The sequence below is a fragment of the Petaurus breviceps genome, unplaced genomic scaffold, assembly GCF_028583685.1.
Source record: "Petaurus breviceps papuanus isolate PSGF00001 unplaced genomic scaffold, PetGlider_PUasm1.0 90466, whole genome shotgun sequence".
NCBI lineage: Eukaryota > Metazoa > Chordata > Mammalia > Diprotodontia > Petauridae > Petaurus > Petaurus breviceps.
In genome coordinates, this window is record NW_027187260.1 from 1,624,133 (window position 1) to 1,645,804 (window position 21,672).

The 21,672-nt window shown below is 34.1% G+C and overlaps 2 protein-coding genes across 4 annotated transcripts in view; both read left to right on the plus strand.

Annotated features, from left to right (window-relative positions):
- NVL (nuclear VCP like) overlaps positions 1-21,672 on the plus strand; it is a 604,731-nt gene that overhangs the window by 404,778 nt on the left and 178,281 nt on the right. The window lies entirely within an intron of this gene.
- WDR26 (WD repeat domain 26) overlaps positions 1-21,672 on the plus strand; it is a 48,498-nt gene that overhangs the window by 923 nt on the left and 25,903 nt on the right. The window contains exons 2-7 of one of the 2 annotated variants that reach the window (XM_069062591.1): positions 1,710-1,809; positions 1,914-2,018; positions 7,919-8,055; positions 12,431-12,528; positions 13,647-13,803; positions 17,804-17,942. In XM_069062591.1, coding sequence (XP_068918692.1) covers positions 1,710-1,809; positions 1,914-2,018; positions 7,919-8,055; positions 12,431-12,528; positions 13,647-13,803; positions 17,804-17,942 — 736 coding nt within the window. The remainder of the gene's footprint in view (positions 1-1,709; positions 1,810-1,913; positions 2,019-7,918; positions 8,056-12,430; positions 12,529-13,646; positions 13,804-17,803; positions 17,943-21,672) is intronic. The other variant, XM_069062590.1, reaches the window with a different exon arrangement.

Here is a 21,672-nt window from a genome sequence, read left to right on the forward strand (position 1 = left end):
GAACTTAATTATCCGTCGGTAAAGACAGATGTATAAAAATGCTGGGGGAGGGGGAGGAGTGGACCAGATCTGGTGGAAATAATGAATCTTGGAGGACTTGGCCTTTGGAGTATATTTTAGACATCTGTGTGGTGAACCCAGGGAGAAGCTTCTCCCATAGAGGACAAGACCATAGCATGGTTACCAACCAGGAAAGCTGGATACCCACAAGTGTTTGGGTTATTGAGGGGATGGGAGGAGGGGGGGATTAGGAGGGTGTGCAGCTGGTGGTTATGGTCAATTGGAAAGAAGAGTTGCTGAGGAAATCAAACAGGAATAATGGCGCAGAGGAGACATGTTTGTGTCATTTGTGAAGCTTTGTGTGTTAAGGACACAGGCCACAAACTACTGTCAAATCCTGATTAATATCAGTAAGATAAGTGTTCGGGAAGGGATCGCTGATCTGACCACTTGTTTTCTAGTCTGTGTGGCTTGATGCACCCCAGAGAGAGGGTGAAGTGGGCTAACCTTGGCCACCAACTGCTATCAGTTTGTTTACACATCAATAAAGGAAAAAACCCAGAGAGTGGGGGAAGGGTTCTTCTAGAGACTGAAAGCTATTGAGAATGGTGGAGGAGATAGAAGGGGCAGGACCTAAAGGAGACACAAACACACACACAGAAAAAAACACCTCCAGCAGTCAAAGTTTCCTGGCCGCAAAGCTTAGATTAAAATAAGCCTTTGGGCTTGCCACTGTAGTTTTTGATTTATAGATTTGTTTGAGGAAGAAATAACAACTTTTAAAAAGTGACATAAGTGCATCGACACAAGCCATACTTGGAGGTCTACTGTATTTTGCTTAAAGATTAATAGAAGTGGAAAAAACCTACTAAAACAAGAAAATGTTAAGCTGATAAATTAGGACTTTTGAAATAACAAAACAGCCTGAAGGAACAAGCACTTATAAAAAGCCAAACAGCCATACTTATCTCCTCTTCCCCCAGCTCCCAAAAGGAATTGTTTGCCATGAGAGAAGATTTCACAGACTATGATAAAGATGGATTTGGTATTAAATGAGCTTAGTAAATGTAATGTATTACTGAAATCAGGCAAGCTGACAGCAGAGGGAGAAAATAACTCGTGACTGTTTGGAGCCTACAGCATAGTAAATTTGCTATTTTTAGTTAGAAAGGTGGGGGGTGATTTTGTTTTGCTTTTTAAAAATTTTTGAGTAAATTGACCTCTTTAAGTGTTGATGCAGACACAAAGCCTAGATGTATTTGGGAGGATTTTAATACTATATATTACTGAGAGCAACCTGTGTAGTATAGTAATTTTATTTAAAATAGTGATAATATAAATAGGTGGTTTCCTACTTTTCCCGATGGCCACTTGATTGCAACAACAAATGTTATATTTTAAAACTTTTATTTTCTCAAAGTACTCCTATTTTAAGTGGCAAAACTGGGGGAAATAAACTTATTTTGAAGCTGTGTCCAAGTTTTTTAACCTATTGCCCCAATGTGGATGTAGGAGATTGCTCCAGTGTTTGTAGCTCAACAAACTTGGGCTTGTAAGGATTTTTTTCTTATGTCACTATATAATTTAAAAAAAATAAAATTAGTTCTTTTGGGGAAAAAAAATTCACACTGTTGCATAGGTATTGGTGTATTTGGAAAAGTAAAACCCTAAAGTTGGTCAGGTCTTTTTACACTGTATCTCTCCTGCAGCCAGACAGTTGATCTCCTCATGCAAGAGTCAGGATGTCGTTTAGAACATCCTTCTGCTACCAAATTCCGAAATCATGTCATGGAAGGAGACTGGGATAAGGTAAAGTAGGGCATATGGAACTGTATAACTGCTGTTAAAGTTATACATCTGATGTGCATATCATAACACTTTTGTTTTTCTCTCTTTTATATCAATTTTTGCAGGCGGAAAACGACCTGAATGAACTTAAGTCTTTAGTGCATTCTCCTCATGCTATTGTGGTAAGAGGCGCACTTGAAATCTCTCAAACGTTGTTGGGAATAATTGTGGTAAATACACTTTTGTTCTTAGTTCTGCATTTATGCTAATTTTAGTAAGCAGAATGGTCTCAGTAATAACTTAGGGCATCTGCCACCTTTCTAACATAACTTAAGTAATTTTTGTCTTTATCTAGAGCGCCAAGAAGAGTGCCTGACACAGGCACTTACGTGTCCATTATATAATCAAGTATAACCCCCCCCTCATTTTGCAGATGCCTAGAAAGATTGATTTGCTGGAACTATATTGTGTATTTTCAAGTTATAGAATAGTTAGTCTTTATTGTGCTATAAAATTTGAACTTTTTTTTCTAATGTTTACTTAGAAAATATCTTTGAATTAATCTGTTTTGCCCTATATATAAAAATTATACCAAAGTTGTCTAATTTTAAGTATTTATGCCAATAAATTTTAAATCATTTTCATTTGTTTTAGCTATTCAAAGTCACTTAAGACATGCAAATTTCTGTTTTAATGTTTAAAGGCATAATATTGAGTATGTTTTGGGAGTGAAGGAGAATGAAGGATATTTAATGTGTCTGTGTATGTGGTTCTTTGAGGAAAGAAAAGCATAGATAGGGTAGAGTAGATAAAGAAGTTTTGTCTTTCTTTTTAAGCTTTTGTTATAAAGCAGAGTCATGTGTGTTAATCCGAAACAACCATTGGGTTTTGATCACCCGGTTCCAGCACTCCAATTATGTGAATTTACAGTGTAAAAGTTTGAAATTTGTATGAGAGTTGTCTGATTTTTGTGCAGGTCTAAATATTAATGCTCTGTTTACTGGTCCTTTCTGACAAAAGATCAAATTGGGAGTTGGGCCATTTTCAGAAATCGTCATGTATTTTAATTTCTGTTATAATTATCAGGCATTAATTCTTAAGTACGTGTTTGAGGAAGGGGATAAAGATGTTTTTGAAGTGCCTGTGATTATAAACAAAGAAGAATCAGCTGGTGGCTGCTTGCTTTAGACTTCTGGCTGATTCATTTGTTGTCAAAAGCAGTTTCCTGTTCAGTGGGGGATGGGATGTCAAAGAACAGGAAGTAGGGAAAACAGCTGTTTGTTAAACATTAGTAAGTGAGGATTATATTATTTTTATTTAAATTGGGTCAATTTTATAACTTCTTTGGCCTGCTAGATTTTTTGTGTCTTGAATTTAAGCAAATGTAATCATCTGAGAGGAACTTGTGTTAGAGAATGGTTCTGAAATGGTTTAAAGGACTATTTGTGAATTTTTTAAATACAGAGGAACTATTTTTTAAAATGTAAGGTTTTATATCTTAAAACAAATTATGATTGCTTTCAAAGTGTGGTCTTTGGGACTCCAAAGTCACCAAGTATATTTAATAATAACAATTTGTAAACTGAATTCTTTGTCATCCAGTAAGTAGAATTATTGATTGTTAGTCTAGAATACCTATATAATTAGTTCAGCTTTTTAAATTGTTCTCTGCTTGGTAAATAGTTTATTTTTACTTAATCTCAAAATGGAAGGATAAAAATTAAAGTAATTTCTATCATATTTATAATGGTACCTTGGAATTCAGCTTGATATTTCACATTTTTTAAAGTGAAAATTGTAGTTTGAGAGCAATTTTGGGACTTCCAGCCTAACTTCACCAAAAAATGACTAAATGTAGATTTAAAAAAATTTATTCCTAACACCTTATGTATCCAATTACTATTTTATCTCAAAAAAATTTTAGTTACAACATTTGGTTTTTATTCTCTCAGACCTGATTGAGTGAAATTTTAGTTTGGCTTCAGGTATGTCTAGGCTTGTTTGAGAGTTTTATGTGAGGAGATTTGAAGGTAGTTAACTAAGAGAACTTCTATTGAATTAAAAAGTTTAGTTCTTAAATTTAAACTTATAGTATTATGGACCATGCTTTACATAGATACTTAACATTTGTCTTGGATTCTATATAAAAATTCTGCAGCAGTTCATCTTCACTGTTGAGTTATATAGAAAAGACTGCTCCAGAATATGAGACATTCTGGTAAACTTATGTTCAAGTGTAATGTGGAAAGAAAGCATCTGCTTATTTATCCTTGATTTGTCTGTTACATAGTATCTTGTACTGCCTCCCCAAATAACTTGGTCCTACATCTATCTCATCTTTAATAAAACATTCCCACAAGAAGCTAATCAGATTGATTAAATCCATTTTACTGTTTCCAGTTTTGTGTGTCAGACTTATCTACAGCATTAGAACTACATGAAAATCCCATATACCAGAGATTTGAGCTTTTTAATAAATTTTTCACTGAGTACTTAAGCTCTGCTTTTGAAATCTCTGCTTTTTGAGTCATTACTGCCACAATCAACTTTTAGAGTTTTTATTTTTCTTTACATCCCTTTAAAGTTCCATTAGGTATTACCACTGAAATGACTACCTGTCATTTTATTATGTTGGTGGTTGTCTTGCTTGTTAGGGATTATATACTGTTTTGATTTTATAATAAGTTATAATAGAAACATACTGTAATATTGAAATTATCTAAACAGATATTGAGGCACAGTATTGAGGGCACAGAAGTAATCCAAACAATTTTATTATGCAAAATTTAAAGTATTACATTTTAAAGTTTTCTTTTAAAAATATGTATTATTCAAACAGCTTGAAAAGGTGTCTCGTAATACTAGATTTCCTACTGGTTTGATTAATCAGATATTAGTAGACCAAAGGTAGTTTGCTGAACTGAAGTGGTGTACTACATTCTTCCTTTCACAAATAGCATTAGAAGTTGGATCTTTGATCAGTCTGAACAGAAATTGGAAGGATAAGTAAAAGGAATGAATAGCTTTGAAAAAATTTGAGGCCTTTGAAATAGCCTGCTGTGGATAAGACCTTTGCCCACTTAGTGAGTTCCAGTTTGACCTATTCACAATCCACTAGTCAACATTATTTTAAAAGCCACTCTGGGAAAGAGTTTAGGATAGGGATTGAACCTTTGGCTTCATTGATATAGGAAACTCCGTCTACTAATGCACAGAGGCAACTTCTCTGCAACTCAGAATCTTAGGCACTTGGCTGGAGCATCTGGAGGTTAAGTGACTTGTTGGAGATAGGACTTGGACCCAGATGGTCCTGATTTCAAGGCCAGTTCAATATCTACTGTGCCATCAAGTGGAATACTACATCACTGGACTTGAGTTTTACACTTGAGCTATTTTAGATGTGTGCTTAAAATGTGCCAGTGGTATAATTCTTAAGATTATAGTATTGTTCTCCTTTATATTCTCCCTTAGTTGCCCAACTCTATATAAATGCTTCTATTGTATGTTTTTTAGAAATTATATTTTTGATCAAGTAATTAAACAAGTTTTACAAAGAAGGCATGTATTTAAACAAATGTCTTGCTGTGTTTGGCTAATAGCACATTACCAGAGTTTCTGTGCCCAATGTCATACTTTAGTATCCATTTCAAGATTCTCTTTGCACAAACTGTGGACAAAGTGACTCATAGAGAGAGAGCTTCTTGACCTGCTTTTATGTCTTCCCCATGTTATCTATTGAAATATGTTGACATAGCCTAACTTGAAGTTTTACTCACTTTTTTTCCTGCCCCATTTCTGTCACATGAAAATTGAGTTGTAATTATACCAGCATATCTGTGGAGAAAATAAGGGGGGAAATGTCTAATATTTTGGGGCAGCTTAAAATTATCACTTCACAGATTTGTGAGGGAGGAACCCTAATATGAATGCTAGGAAAATGGAATATGTACATAATGATTTAAAGAAAACTAAAGTGTTTACCAGAAGTTCTTATGAACTAAGAGAACTAAATGAAGAAATTATCACAGATGTTGACATGAAATTGAAATGAAAAATCCAAAAGCAAATATGTCTTCAACAGTGGGTGTTATATAAAGAGAATATCTTCAAATAGTAAAATGAGTTTGTCATATCAACTAAACTTTTGACAATGTATTAATAAATGGAATTATACATTATTTTTCTCCATTGACTTGTGAGGATCAAATAAGATATATGTAAGTGCTTTGAAAACATTAAAAGTACTTATATAAATGATAGCTATTTTTAAAATAAAGCTTTGTTCAGAAGATAAAGTAGTAAAAGAATCTCCCTTCTCAGTTTTATATGCCATTTTTTCACCTGTTAGAAGCAGTTTATTAACAATTTAACTAAAGTTGTTTAACATATAAAGCTTAACTTCAGATTATATGTATAACAATGTATTTTAGTACTTTAATCTGTCTTTAAAGTATATTAAGTAAGCCAACCTAGCTTTTGTTTACATACTGTATAGGATTTGGTACATGAAATAGTTCTAAAGTTATAAAAATTTTCATGTGGTTGGAGAACTATCATTTTCTGATTTTTTTTTTTAAGGACTTAACCACAAACTGTATATTTATCACACTATTTTGATAGCAGTGTAGTTTGTATTTTTAGAATTAGCATTTACCAAAAAAGAGAATAGTATCATATTCTCTTAAGAGTTTTATGTTTTTGTTAATATTTTTAGGTGGATTTGAGTTCTTTGGTGTCACTAAATGTCAGTAACATTTTCTGCCCACTTTCAAAAAGTAGCATTACATAATTAAAGGTTTCTTTCAAGTGATAGTCCTTAAAGTTGGATTTAGAGTTTAAAATACCAAATTAGTAGAAGTATTTTCTTGCCTGCTCAGTTTTGCCAAAAAGGTTTGGGGGGGGGAGGGGTTACACATAGCTAATAAGCTAAAAATTAGAGTTATGGTAAAGTAAGCAGTATTAAGAAAAATTCAAAACTTAAATACAAATTTGTGAAAATATGACTTGAGTATAGTTTATCCTTCTTTAAAAAAAAAGCGCCTTGATATTTTTTGCTTTCCTCCAAAATATTTTCAGTATTGGAGGCAGTAGCAGTCAAGATTACAATCTTTATTACAAATATGTAATAGTTAAGTTTTAAGGGACCTCAAGGTTTATCTTGTCTGCTCTCTTTAATTCAGAAACCCTTTCTACAATAGCTGAAAAAAGGTCATACATCCACTACCTGAACACTTTCACTAACAAGAAGCTTGCTGCAGAAAGACAGCCCATTCTTTCTAGGCTATAATTCTTAATTCTTAGGAAATGGTTCCTTAGGTTAAGCCAAAATTCTAACTTTTTAATAAACTTTTTTCGTTTATTAGCCTAATTCTCTCCTCTGGTACCACAAATGTACACCTTCTTTCTTATAGTCCTTCAAATGATTGAAGATAGCTACCATGTTTTTCTTTAGTCTTCTCTAATCTAAAAAACCCGTTTCAGAATGTTAATGTAATTAAACACCTAAACATAAGTTAAATTCTTTTTTTCTTCAGAAGTAAAGTTAACATGCTGAAATAAAATATGCATTTGATTTGGGGAGAAGGAGGGTAGTTACTGATCTTTAAAAATCAGTCTTAATTTTAATGGAAGTTCTAAAGTCATGTATTGCAAATTATCCTTGAAGAGAAACTGCCTCTACAACATCCACAAGTCATCCAGGTCCTCCTTTAAGATTTACAGTGATGGGAAACTCTACTTCCTGAGGCAGTCCATCTACTTTAGTATAGTTTGAATTTTTAGGAAGTTTTATGTTTTTATGTCTAGCTGAAATCATTTTACGTCTTGGAAGTAACATTTCAAAGTAGTTTTATTGAAGTATGGGATTGAGTAAAATATCCATTAGCCTTGAACTGAAAAGGCATCTGTTTTCTAGGTCTCATAAGTATGTAAGCTGCTTCGACAAAAGATAGAAGTAACTGGGAGATTTTAATGAACCAAGACCTTTTTTAAAAAAAATCATGAAGCTTTTATGTAAAGTTTTATTTTCAAAGGGCATAGTAGAATGGTTTCTACTGTTCTGTTTAGGCACAAACATTGTCTGAAACTTCCATCAACCCTTTTCCCTGACTGCTGCTTTCTGTCATGTCAGAGGATGAAGTTTTTGCTGCTGCAGCAGAAGTACCTGGAATACCTGGAGGATGGCAAGGTCCTGGAGGCTCTTCAAGTTCTACGCTGTGAATTGACGCCCTTGAAATACAATACAGAGCGAATTCATGTCCTCAGTGGGTAAGAGTGTTTAGTTCATGAGCTCTGCTTTGGGGGAGTCTTGTTATACAAGATTGTAGTTCTGTGCTTTCTCTGAGTGCTTGGAGTATTTGGAAATTCTAAGATAATTTCAGGGAGTTTTCTCCCTGTGATGGGGTGAAGGGACAATGGAAATGTTTCTTTGCTTTTATATAGATCATTGCCCTTATCTGGGGAAGTGTTTCATATTAGAATAATTATTATGTTAAATGGGTAAGAGAAGATTACCTACAGAAAATCATTTCACATTCTTTTATAAATCCTGTGATATGGCTTAATTTGGCCAATTCTCATTTTTTATCATCAGAATACACAACAACAAACTTTCCAAAGTTGCCCGTCTTAGAGTAAAGCAAATTCTGTTGGACATGTTAATGCTGTGTTTAGTTCCACTAAATCAAAAGACCTCTACAAGATGTCATATTTACAACTCAGCATTTGTGAATTTAAAAAAGTTGTGTTGCAAGTTTTCTAATTTAATTGTGCTTGCAATAGCTTAGAACTAAAGGAACTTTAGAGATCAAGTCTAATTTGATTTTTTCCATTTCGAGAAAACTGAAGCTTAATGAGATTAAATTACCTGGTAAAAGTTATTTGTGGGTAAAAAGTCTCAAATTAGAACCCAGTTTTACTGACTCTGGCCATCTTACATACATGATCCCTTTTGGGATTTTCTTGGCAAGGGTACTGGAGTGGTTAGCCATTTCCTTCTCCAGCTAATTTTACAGATGAAGAACTGAGGCAAACAGGATTAAGCAATTTGCCCAGGGTCACACAGCTAGTAAGTGTCTAAGGCAAAATTTGGACTGGGTCCTCCTGACTCCAGGGGTAGCGCTCTTATCCACTGTGCCACCTAGCTGCCCCAGTGAATGTCTCTTTACCAAATGGAACAGACTTAGAAAGAACTTGTGAAATAAAAAAATTGTGAAAAATTTTTCTCAAAAAGTATTGATAAGTAAATCATTTAAAATCAAATAGCAAACATAAAACCACATTTTATAATTTGCTTCCTTCTATTTTTTTAAAAATAAACTCATTCATTTAGTTCCCTCTCTTCTCGTAGTTTGAGTCTGTTGAGATACTACTTGGAAAATGTGCTATTGAGTGATCATAACCACTGAAGGTATCTTAACCTATATCTTACTAATAAAGAATGCCTCAATAATCAAACTGTAGGTGAAAGATAGGCCTTTTTTTAATTGAAGTACTTTACAAACATGGATTTAATTGTAACTTATAAGAAAAGTGGCTGATATTTTTCTAGTTAAATTTTTTTTTTTAATTTGAACTTGGCAAAAATCAAATGAAATAAGCATTTCAATATACATTGTAGAACAGTAGAGTGTTGTATGTGAAACTTGGAACCTCTGTTATGTAGAACTTGCTTTTTAAAAATATATAATAAATTCAACATACAGCTTCCAAATCTGTCCTTTTTGTCTGTGATTTCTTCTGTCTTGCCCCTTCTGGTGGGAGAGGAAAACCTACCTCTACTTTCATACACATTTGAAAAAGAAAAGAAAAATTCTTCATTTTATATCTTGAGCCTCTCACCTCTCTGTCAGGAGGTGAGTGAAAACCTTTATCATTGGTGCTCTGGAATAGTGATTTGTTATTACATTGATCTTAGATCTTAAGTCTTTCAGTTTCTCTTTATATTGTTATTGTTACTTTATAAATTGTTCTCCTAGTTCTGCTTACTTCATTCTATATCTGTTCATGTCTTCCTAGGATTCTCGAACCATTTCTATGTCATCATTTCTTGTGGAATGATAATATTCCATTGAATTCATACTATTTATTTCCATTATTAGATTAGTAAAATGCAAGTTCCTTGAGAGCAGAGACTTTTTCACTTTCTGAGCATTCCTTGCATCAAATAGTGCCTTGATTAATGCAAGTGCTTAATAAAATGTTATTGGCCTAAATGATTTTATCTAAGAAACAGGACAACTTAGTTGTATTGATATATGTTAGACTTCACACTGTTGTTAAACAGTAATTTGTTTATATTTATCACTTCTATCTATAATAATTTAGATCTAGAAGATGTTGTTGTAATGAATTTTTGTTTAACAAACACACATGGAAATTAAAGGATTTTTAAGTTTAGTTTTAAACTTTAAATCCTACCTTTAATTCTTACCCATTTATTGTCATGGTAGCTGCTTATTGTTCTTGACCTTCAAACAAATCTAAGTCTCCCCCCATCCTTTAAAAAAAAAAACAAAGCTCTTCACTTGATCCTGTCATCCTTTATGTCTCCTTTTCTCAGCATAACTCCTTGAAAAAGTTGTCTTCACTCACTACCTCCATTTCCTTTCCTCTTTTCTGACTTTCATCCTCATTACCAAACTGAAAATCCCCTCTCCAAAGTTACATGTGATCTTGTAGTTGCCAGATATGATGATCTTTTTCTCAGCCCTTAACCTTCTTCACCTGTCCCCTGCTTTTGACACTATTGACCATTCTCTTTTACATTCTCTCTGCTGACACTACTCTCTCCAGGTTCTTCTGCCTATCTAGCCTCTCTATTTCCTTTACTGGTTCATCATCTGTGTTGCACACACTACACACACACCCTCTCCATCCCCATCCGCACTCTCTAACCTCATCAGCTCCCATGGATCTAACTGTCATCTTTATGTAGATGGCATCTATATTTATATATCTAATGCAACACATTTCTCTCCCTTGAGTTTATCCAGTCCTGGATCAACAGTATTGCCTGCTAGATATTTCAAACTAGATTTCCTGATGACATCTTAAATTCGACATATCTAAAACTGCCTATCCCCCTAAATCCTCCCTTTTCCAAGCTTCCTGTTTCTGTCAAAGACACCATCATTCTTCCAGTGCCTTCAGCCCTTAAGTCTTTCATCCTGCATATCAAGTCAGTTGTCAGATATTACTGTTTCTACCTTCACAATATCTCTTGATATCCATCCTTTTCTCCACTCACACAGCCATCACCTTACAGCCCCTCATCGTCTCCTGCATAGATGATTTCATTGGCCTTCAAATTGTTCTCTTTGCCTCAAATCTTTCACCACTCTATCCAACACATTATTACCAAAGTAGGTTTTTCTTTAACATAGATCTGACCAACTCCATTGGTGTCCTTTTGAATCTAGAATAAAATATAAAATCCTTTGTTTAGCTCTGAAAGTTCCTTAAACCCCGACCCCAACCTTTCTTTTCAGCCTCATTGGACATTTTCCCTCTTGCCCTATTTAATTAAGCCAAACTGACCCTCTCTCTGTTCTTCAATTATAATACTCCATATCCTGTCTCCATACATTTGACCTAGCTGTCCTCCACCTCATAGAATACATTCACTTAGGATGCAATTCAGGTACCATTTTCTACCTGAAGCCTTTCATGATCTCCCCAACTGATAGTGTCATCTCTCCTAAACTACCTTGAAGAATTTAACTTCTCAAATATTTGTGTTTATTTCATTTTTATGTACACACGCACACACGTTTTGTGTGTACTTGTTATTTCCCCCATTAAAATCTCAGCTTATTATGTGTTGGGATTATTTCTCTCGATTCTTGTGCCCCAGCCTCAATCAGCACAGTGCCTGGCATGTAGTAGGCACTTAATAAATACTGATTCATAAAGATTATTCCATGCTAAAAATAGATGCTGATGTAAACAGTATCCCCATAGTAGCAGAATGTCTCATGACCAGATATTTTCTAGATCACATTTCTATAATTTGATTATACTTTAATATCCATCACTTGAAAGTCATTTCTGCAACATAGAACACCAAGAACCAGGTCAGGGGCAAACTTAAAGCAAAAGGCCTTGATTTGTTTCCCTAGAACTTTATTATATGTCCATCAGTTTATCTAGCGAGTAATAAAGCCATCCCTAAGCTTGTTCCTGGAAGCCTTGAGTTGTGTGAAGGGTTCGCACAAAGCTCATATTAAGATAGACAGCAAACCTGTGAACTAGGTGTGGTAAAAGGTTTTATCCCCATTTTAGATTAGAAAACGTGATGCTCTAAGAGGTTGTGACTTGCTGAATCTTAATTACCTAAGTCTAATCTAATGTCTTTTTCACTAAAATTACATTACCTAGTCAATGAAGCCTTTGCTTAAAGGTTAAATACTTTACAATACCCTCTTGGAGTGATTTTCTGGTTTTGTGTTTTAAATTAGTCTAAGTTCCTTTAATGAAAACATGGTTGTTCAGAATTATGTTAAGATGCCACGGTCATGTTAATGAACTATTTTCCCCACTTTCTGTTTCTGAAATGAAGTTGGTTGCATAGGTGCTATATTTTTATTATTTTAATCCCAAAAAAAGAATTTGGTGTTAGCAATTTTTACTGTCTCATTCATAGGTATCTGATGTGTAGCCATGCAGAAGATTTACGTGCAAAAGCAGAATGGGAAGGCAAAGGAACAGCTTCTCGATCTAAACTTTTGGATAAACTCCAAAGTAAGATTTTTTTTTAATTTTTGGTATCTGATAGCAATATTTATTTCCTAAAATTAAAACTAATGTGGATTGTTTAATAAGATTTTTGTGTGGTAATACTTAACATGGTTTACCACTGAGGGGATAAGGTAGGCCTTATTTTATAGGTGGTCTCTTTATACCACATTGGTTTTACACACTTTCTGCCTCATTTTATTCCTGAGGTATAAAGATAAAATAGCCAAGTTACTCCTTGTTTAGTTAAATGCTTGGGGTTTTTTGTATTTATAAAAACATGCAAAACCAGTAGAAGGAATAAATGGGCCCAATAGGATGCTTCATTCTTACAAATTTAACTTTTTTGTAAAAAGCTTTTTTCTTGCCCTCTCCAGACAAATCAAGGGTGCCTTTTTTCGTGAAGTTGGGAGGCCTAGGTACCAAGAATGTTTCTTGAAGCCCAAGAGAATAGCACAGTTGGGAAGGTATAGGACATTTAAGGGCTGGAGTAGAATTGGCAGCAGTGTTAGAAGTTGTGGGGCAGTGGTATTTTGTGTTAGTATAGGTTTTACTCACAATATCTGGGAGTGTGGTAGTTTGGTGGGATCTGGAATTTCATCCTTTTGAGTCAGTCCTTTCTAGGTATCTCAATGGAGGTTCTTCCCAAACTTTGGAGAATGGCCATTATTTACTATCTAGCTAATACTTTTTTCTTAAATGAGAAAACCTAAAGAAATTGTGGACTTTCTTTCCAAGTGTATTCTAATGTCCAAACAATTATAGCATTTGATAGTCATGAAAACAAAATGTTTATAGACAGAAGTTCTGGGTAACTTAACATAAATGGCATGATGTTGCTAATGATTAACTAAGGATGAAAAGACAGAAGATATTAAGCAAGTCTCTTTAAAAAAAAAATAGGTCTTTCCTGATCCCTCCCCTAGATGTTAATGGCTCCCCTTTATATTGTCTTATTTAGTATTATAGGGGCCAGATTATTTACATTGTCTCCCCCCTTAGAACATAAGCTTCTTGAAAAAAGAGTCTTGTTTTCAATTTTGTTTTCCCAACTCTTGGCTCTTAAGAAATGCTTATTGACTTAACTGACTGACTGAAAATAAACTCCTGTTTCTTTTATTAAGCCTATTTGCCACCATCAGTGATGCTTCCCCCAAGGCGTTTACAGACTCTGCTACGTCAAGCTGTGGAGCTACAGAGGGATCGGTGCCTATATCACAATACCAAACTTGATAATAATCTAGATTCTGTGTCGCTGCTTATAGATCATGTTTGTAGTAGGTAAGAGAAAAACCATTTCTACCACTCCAAGATTTGATTTATAATCTTTTTTTATAAGTGATCCCATTTTCCTTCTTATAATACCATTAGAGACATGTGATCAGAGTTCCTTGAAGCTATAAATTCTTATCTGAATTGCTATTCATTCTAACGAGCAAAAAAATTAAAATGACTATTTTAAAATGTTCTCTGTGTCCCCAACCCCAGGTTTGACTATTAGTTTGATTATTAATTGTCCACAGTTAACATGAATAAAGTCAGTCTCAGAGTAGCAGTTGGTATTATGTTGTTTCCTGTATGATTTTGAGGGGTTTTTTTTGTTTGTTTGTTTGTTTTTTGCTATCAGGTATGTGTGCACATAATTTAACTTAGAAGAATGTAAAATTGTCCTTCAGTCTGGGATTCTTTTAATTATTAGTGAAGCAGGAACATATTTCATGACCTCTAAAGTTAAAGTGTCATTAGAGTAGTTGAGATACTGAAAAAACAAATTGTGAAATCTTTCAAACCCCAGGAAGGAAATAATTTGGGGCTAGTGGACAAAGGGGAACAGCTGCAGTACACATAGTCTATTTCTTTTGCCAAAGATGATCAAAGATATGATGAAAGTAGCTTGAACAGGAAGGACAGAAGTAATAAGGTTAAATGTGAGGACCATAGACTTTTTGTAAATGAGGAACCTACATAAGCTACTGAAATAATGGTACAGGCAAGCACTGTGATTTAAAAGAAATGTAATTTTTACGTTTTGTAATAAACATATCTACATGGGTACCTAGCTTTAGATTTTTTTAATCTAAGCATTTTATTATTTCAAAGAGAAAAAATTATAGAGTATTCTGGAGAAATGTAACTATAGCTTTTAGCTTCCTCCCACCCCAACCCCAATGTAACTGAGCTTAATTTGGGAGCAGTTTTTAATCATGCTATTTATTTGGCAATATATATTCTGCCTTGAGTTTTTTAAAATATGAAGATTCATGATTATTTCACATAGGGTGTTGGATAAAAGCTATATGGTTTTAGTCTTTGACACCTTTGGGAAGTTTGAGAACAGTACCGATTAAAATAAGAGCAGCTATAATGCCAAAAATCTTAATTTGACTACTGGTTCCTAAATTTTTTGTTGGAACATGTGAAATGTTAATTTATTAGAGATTAGCTAAATAAAAAAGTGCTGGTATAATGTTGATAGACAAGTATGAGCAAAAGATTCTGTATCTACCCCTGTTTTGCAAGATAAATCTGCATAAAATTGACCTGTATTTTCCCGAATTTTTTAGCTGCTTTTCTAGGCACCTATGAAACTAAATGAAAAGCTAGAATTTCATAAATCTATAGGGAAGCCCTTTAAAGGTTCACATAGGAAAAGTGTAATATGGTTCCTGCCTCACAGAAATGGCTAACTGAAGAGGAGGGTCTTTTCTATGAAGCTGTGAAAATTCATTATTAAACCCTGTAGAGGTAAAAGGAGAGGATTGGGCTTCTCAAGTTGGTAATTCTTACCATTTTCTCTGCTGTGCCACCCACCTACCCCAAGAGTCAAAACACTTCAAACTCAAGGTTTATACTCTTTTCAGATCAACCCACTCTGTCTTAATATTGTTGAGTTGAAAGCTGTAATTCTGATATTTTATGCCTTTTAAATTTGATACATTGAAGTAATCTTGATTCTATTGTTTTTAAGAGAATGTCATGCCTATAATGTCAGGGTTATTTCTATGATCATAACAACTTGTATTTTTCTTTTGAATTGTGCCCTAATACTTATTGGACTGTCAGCTATATCAGAGTACTACTACACAGAATTAAGTATGATTATGTCATACTGGTCAGTAAAGGCCTTGGATTGAGCCCATCAGACTAAATCACTTCCAGTCCTTAGGAGGATGGTCAGGGGGAAAGGGAGGCTGTCTTCACATTTCCTGACCCATCTAATAGAGGACTTAAAAGGACACCGTTGAGGTATTAAAAATTTTTTAATCCAATTTAACTCAATTTCAAAAATTAGATCTTAAAATTGGAATCTGTTTTCAGTTTAATTCAGGAAACATTTGCTGAGTGAGCACCTTTGTGCAAGGCACTGTGCTCTAGGTAACATGGCAGATACCAAGATAAGATATGGTCTCTTCCTCAAAGAGCTTATGATCTAGTGAGCTCCTTTTCTATAGATAGGATTGCATATAAACTAATGACATTGGATGTGCTTTTTCCTACTCATAGAAACATGGAAGATGTTTTTGAGTTGGAAGCATACATAGGTTAAATTTTTGACCAGTTAGCCTTGACGGTGTTTCTTTAAGTTGGCGGGGGTTTTTAACCACCATCCAATGGAAATAAATTTTCCTGCATATAGTTTTATAAATATTAAATTTATGATTTGTATTTTGTAAAGTATCATATATACATTATAGAAATATATTGCTTAAAATTTATAAATTGTTTCATTTCATATGTATTGGTAGTGTTAATATATTTAAAGGTAAATGTGCATAAACTTGTTTTAGTGGATAAGTTTAGGTGATATTTCATAATCGCTTCTTGATTAGAGAAATAGTTTAAGTAATATTTAAGATAATGACTCCTTGAACAACACTTCAACACTTCAGTGACAGGGATTCCAATATAAGTGATGACTACATGACCAACTGGTTTGTGCCCTGTAATTTTATGAATCAGTCCTTAATGAAGGTATTCTGCCACTCTCCTCTTAAATACATCCTTGCATTAATTACTGACTCTTTATTATTGTGAATCATTCATTATATGCCTTAGGAACCTGTGTATTGTGCATTACTAGATGTCAGTGTTGTAACTGTTGTGGCTCTTAAAATTAGGAAAGAAAATTTCAAGTAACTTCGCTAGATAAAAAAATGTTCAGGGTAGTTTGAGGAGTAACATTGAAGTAGGCTTGACAGTAGACAACATTTTTGTGTTAGTAAATTGTACTTGTTGATATAGAGAATTTTTTTATTTTTAAAAATTCACTTAGTTTTTCAGACATGTTTAAATCTTCCAGTATCTGCTTTTCTTTAACAGAAAGTTACAGTTTATGACAAATGGTAAAAATGCTGATTCCATTTTTTTTAAAATAATCTATGGGCTGGTAAAAAATAATTTAAAAAATTATTTCCTGACAAATTTTTAAACACTTTTTTTGAGGCAGATGTACAGATCATCCAGCTCTAGTAATCTCTGGAAATAATCACAAAAATATGAAAAGCACATGGTCCAACAGCTGAGAATTTGACTATACAAAGGACCCTTCCTAAATTAAAGAACATTTAGCCAAGCTAATTTTCTAGATTCCTTGATAGTCAAAACTTAGCCAGAGAAAGAATGACTTTTCTTTCAGAGTCTTGCTTTATGTATTTAGGATTAGCTGATGCTTTGTAATCACTTCAACAAGGATTACAGGACAGACACTAAGTTTGCAATGTTAGTTGAAGTTACTGCTTTTCACTTAAACTGTGCTAAAATAATTTGGATGCTAGAAGGGTAAGGGCTAGGGGTTTGGATTGGATGGATATGTTTTGTTTTTAGTTCAAGACAGTTTCTTATTTTGCTTAACCTGCTCATTGCTGTTCAGTAGCACTTAATAAAGTTGTTATGCCATTCAGTCTTTATTTCCAATTGATATAAAGGCCCTACTAATTAATTACTACTAGTATGAATTGATTTTAACTAGACCAAAACAAATTCAGAGTAGATAACATAAAAATTTCTATAAGTCTTTAAAATCTTTTTAAAAAGAAAATAATGAAGTGCAATTTAGGCTATTAATTTTTTCCAAATATATATTTATAATATATTAATGTTTTAAGTTTACTCAGCATGCAATTGAGAGCTTTCTTCCTTAGCTAAAAAGAAAAACATATCTACGTAACTTTAAAAACATGTAAAATTATTACAAGAAGTTTTATTATAGTTTTTCTGATTGTGTATTTTCAAGCATTCTCAGTTTTGTTTTGTTTTTTTGGTGTTTTGGTTTTATTTTTAGGAAACAGTTTCCATGTTATACACAACAGATACTTACAGAACACTGTAATGAAGTGTGGTTCTGTAAGTTCTCTAACGATGGCACTAAACTAGCAACAGGCTCAAAGGATACAACTGTTATTATATGGCAAGTTGATCCGGTAAGTATTCTTGTATGAATAGTTTAATTAAATTTAATTTAATTTAAAGCCTTAAGGAACTTTTAGTGGGTTTTATATATCTATTGTAGATACTATTTCTATTTTATAAACTATGTTCTAGCAGCATTGTTTTATACTATGACTACACATTTTACTTCTCTAAGACATTGCCTCTCTTCACTACCTTTTTTGTTTGTTAATATTTTCAGGTTAAAGTTCATCTGCTTCTACTATCTAAATCCAGGGTCCTATCATTGTATATGACAAGCTCGTAGAAAGTCCTTTATTTTATCAACTTTCTGCTTACCACTCATTGCCTTTGTGGAATATGTGACAATGCCAGTTATACATCATGAAGTGGCTGGGCAAAGCTATTTCATGTTTCATTGAGTTATCTTTGCTTTCTGTAGATTCGGATTCTTTTTTTCTCTCATCACCAGTGAACTTTCTAGAGATTTCTCCTCAGATACACAGTTGTATAATTTTAAACTTTGGTTAACAATATTTAATACTTGGGTTTTTAGTTTAGCAAATAAAATATTGACTTTCTCTACTTCTTTTTTTTTTTTTAAAGCAATTGAGGTTAAGTAACTTGCTCAAGGTTACACGGCCAGTTATTATTTCTGGGTGTGGTGCTGAGTATCTGAGCCCGGATTTGATCCAGGTCATCCCGACACTGGAGCCGGTGCTCTTACTCGCCGAGCCACCTGGCCGCCCCAGACTTTCTCTACTTCTAATGAAGAAAATAATTAACATTTATAGTAGAAATAGAACCTATAGAAGTATATAGGTAAAGAAAAAAGGTGGGGGAAGGGGGCATGGTATGTAAGTGATTGATTTTCTCTTCAAGTTGGCAGCAGGATGCCTGGTTACCTGAGATCTTGTGAGAGAGAATAAAACAAACATCCAGAGATACTTAATTTAGGAATTATTAGCCTATAGTATATTCATGGTAGATGAATTCACTAGCCTAGGATAGAGAGAATTTGAGGACATTGGCATTGAAAAGATGGAGAATAGAGGAGCCAATGAAAAGACTTCGAAGTGAGAATCAGTTTCTGATACTCATAAAAACCAAGGAAGTATCTAGGAAAGGAAGGAGTTTCTAGGGTAGAATTATCAGGAAACTTTAAAAAATGATAGGGATAAGGTGGCTAGGTGGCACAGTGAATAGAGCACTGGCCCTGGAGTCAGGAGGACTTGGGTTTGGATCCAGCCTTAGACACTTAACACAAACTAGCCATGTGACTTTGGGCAAGTCACTTAACCCCAGTTGCTCTCCAAAAAAAAAAAAGTGATAGGGATGGCGGGGGGACCCTGGATCTGGCAAAAAAGTATTTCATTGGTTAACTTTACATAAATAAAGTCAAGAATGATTAAGTCAGGAATAACTAAATGAAGCCAATCATGACTAAGAGTTCAAGCATAAAATTTGGTAAGAAGTAACAGGTTATAGTATAGATTTAGAGCTGCTTAGAAGGTAATAGTAGCATGTTTGATTTTTTAACTATTAATGAGAAGAAAGAAGTAGTACAGTAGTTGTTAGAGTATGTGGGAAACCCAGATGACTTTGAGAACTGAAGCAAAATATTTGTGAATGAATAGAGGGAGTTGGGAGCCTTTGCAGTGGTGAAAGCTTAGAAAAACAGATGAATGTACATGTGGAAGGGCTAATGAGTAGTATGTAAGAAGAGGGGGCCTTAGAGTAGGTGACAGGAACAAATTAATGTCCAGGGGGTCTGTACCAAATAGGAAATATGAGTAAGAAGATTGTTCCTATTTTTCCCTTAAATAGGAGCTGAGTATTGGTTTCATAGAGAAATAAGAAGTGAATGAAATTGTTGCAGAGGAGAGTGTAGTTTCAAAGGGAAACTCAGATCTGGAATTAGTTGACGTTCAGCCAAGTCTGAATAGTGTAGTATTAGAAGAGATTTATAGTGTGTTTCATGTCTGGTTAACAGTGTGCTCAAAGGCAGAGGTAAAACATGTGACCTACAACACTCCTGAGTGTGGTATGATCAGATAAAAATGTAATTGGGAAATATTTAACAAAGTAAATAACCAATAAAATAAAACATAGGTAATATTAACAGATGGCTTTTGTAACTCAAAGATCCTTACATACAGTTTAGTTTCCTCTGCTTGTGTTTGAGTTGACACCACTTATATGAGAGACTACTAAGAAATTTTTTTTGCCTTTTTTTTTGGAGGGCGATTGGGGTTAAGTGACTTGCCCAAGGTCACACAGCTAGAGAGAGAGAAAGAGTGTGTGTGTGTGTGTGTGTGTGTGTGTGTGTGTGTGTGTGTGTGTGTGTGTGTGTGGTTGGTTGTCTGAGACAGGATCCGAACCCAGGTCCTCCTGACTCCAGGGCCCGTGCTCTATTCACTGTGTCACCTAGCCGCCCCAAGACTGCTAGGATTTTGATATTTTAATTAATTGATATGAGGATTAGAAATTATTTCTATGTACTTCATGGAAATATTTGTTATCTGATTTGATCTCTTGATATTCCTTCTATTCATGCATCTTTAATGAGTAAGAAGAAAAGAAGCATAGAAAGGCCTAGCTATAAGTTCAGCATTACAGTTCTGACATTACTATTGCCTTTCCTTAATTTCTTTAAAGCTCTTACCCCGTTACTAGATCAGTCTTACCCCCAAAAGACCTAGCATCTATATAATGTTAAATGCCTCCAGATATAGGGAAAAGTTTTGTATTGCAACTCTGCTATTTGATCTCTCTGTGAACTTGAGCAGTTACTGCTCAGAGCCTCAGTTTCCTTTCTTTTTTAAATGGGGATAATAGTATTTGAACAACATACTTCAAAGGGTTATTGTGGGAAACAGTACTATAAGAACTGTCATTCTGAGTCCTGTGATTATAATGTGGGCTCGTTACCTAATGCCATATCAGTGCTTTTCCTCAAAATTGTCTATTATAGCACTATGTTGTAACTTACTAGTTTGAAAGAGACTTATAACTTGGTAGTTTGAAAGAGACATCAGTGTCCTGCACTAGTGGAGTTTAATTAAGTTGAAGATACAGGCATCATTTTAAATGAGGGATTTTGTGTACATATCTATATAATGTAGTTAAGAAATGGTTGTGCTGCTGAAAGATATCAAGAACTAACTGGAATGAGGCATGTTATCAAACAAAGCCAACATGTTGCTTAGCTATACTTGCTACACAAGAGTGTTCTATTGGAGGTGAAGATATTGGAAAGTGGTTGTTTTTGTTTTTGTGTTTTAAAAATCGATAAAATAATCAGGGAGACTTTTCTTGTGCTAATTAAATTATATAGACTACTGTGCTTTGTTGAGAATGCTTTGCTAATCAAATAAAGTATACCCAGTCAGTTAGAGAAAGGGAGACAGTGTAAGAAATGTGATTGCTTTCTTAATCATTTATTCTGCTAATATTCAGACTTAGATTAAAGAGTAGAGGATATTTGACTAGTTTAGTCAGCCAATGAAAAGATTTTACAAGACTTAAAAGAGGAACAAAAGATAGTGAACATAAATCACTTATCTTCAGACTTTCTCATTCAAATTCAAGAAAATAACTTTTACAGAACATATTTGAAAGATTTCTTGTCTTTTTCCATGAAAATGAATTTTGGAAAAAATACTGTCTTTGCTAAGGTCACAGTTGTTTGTTGTTCAGTCATTTTGGTTTTGTTCAACTCTTGGTGACCCCATTTGGGGTTTTCTTGGCCAAGATACTGAA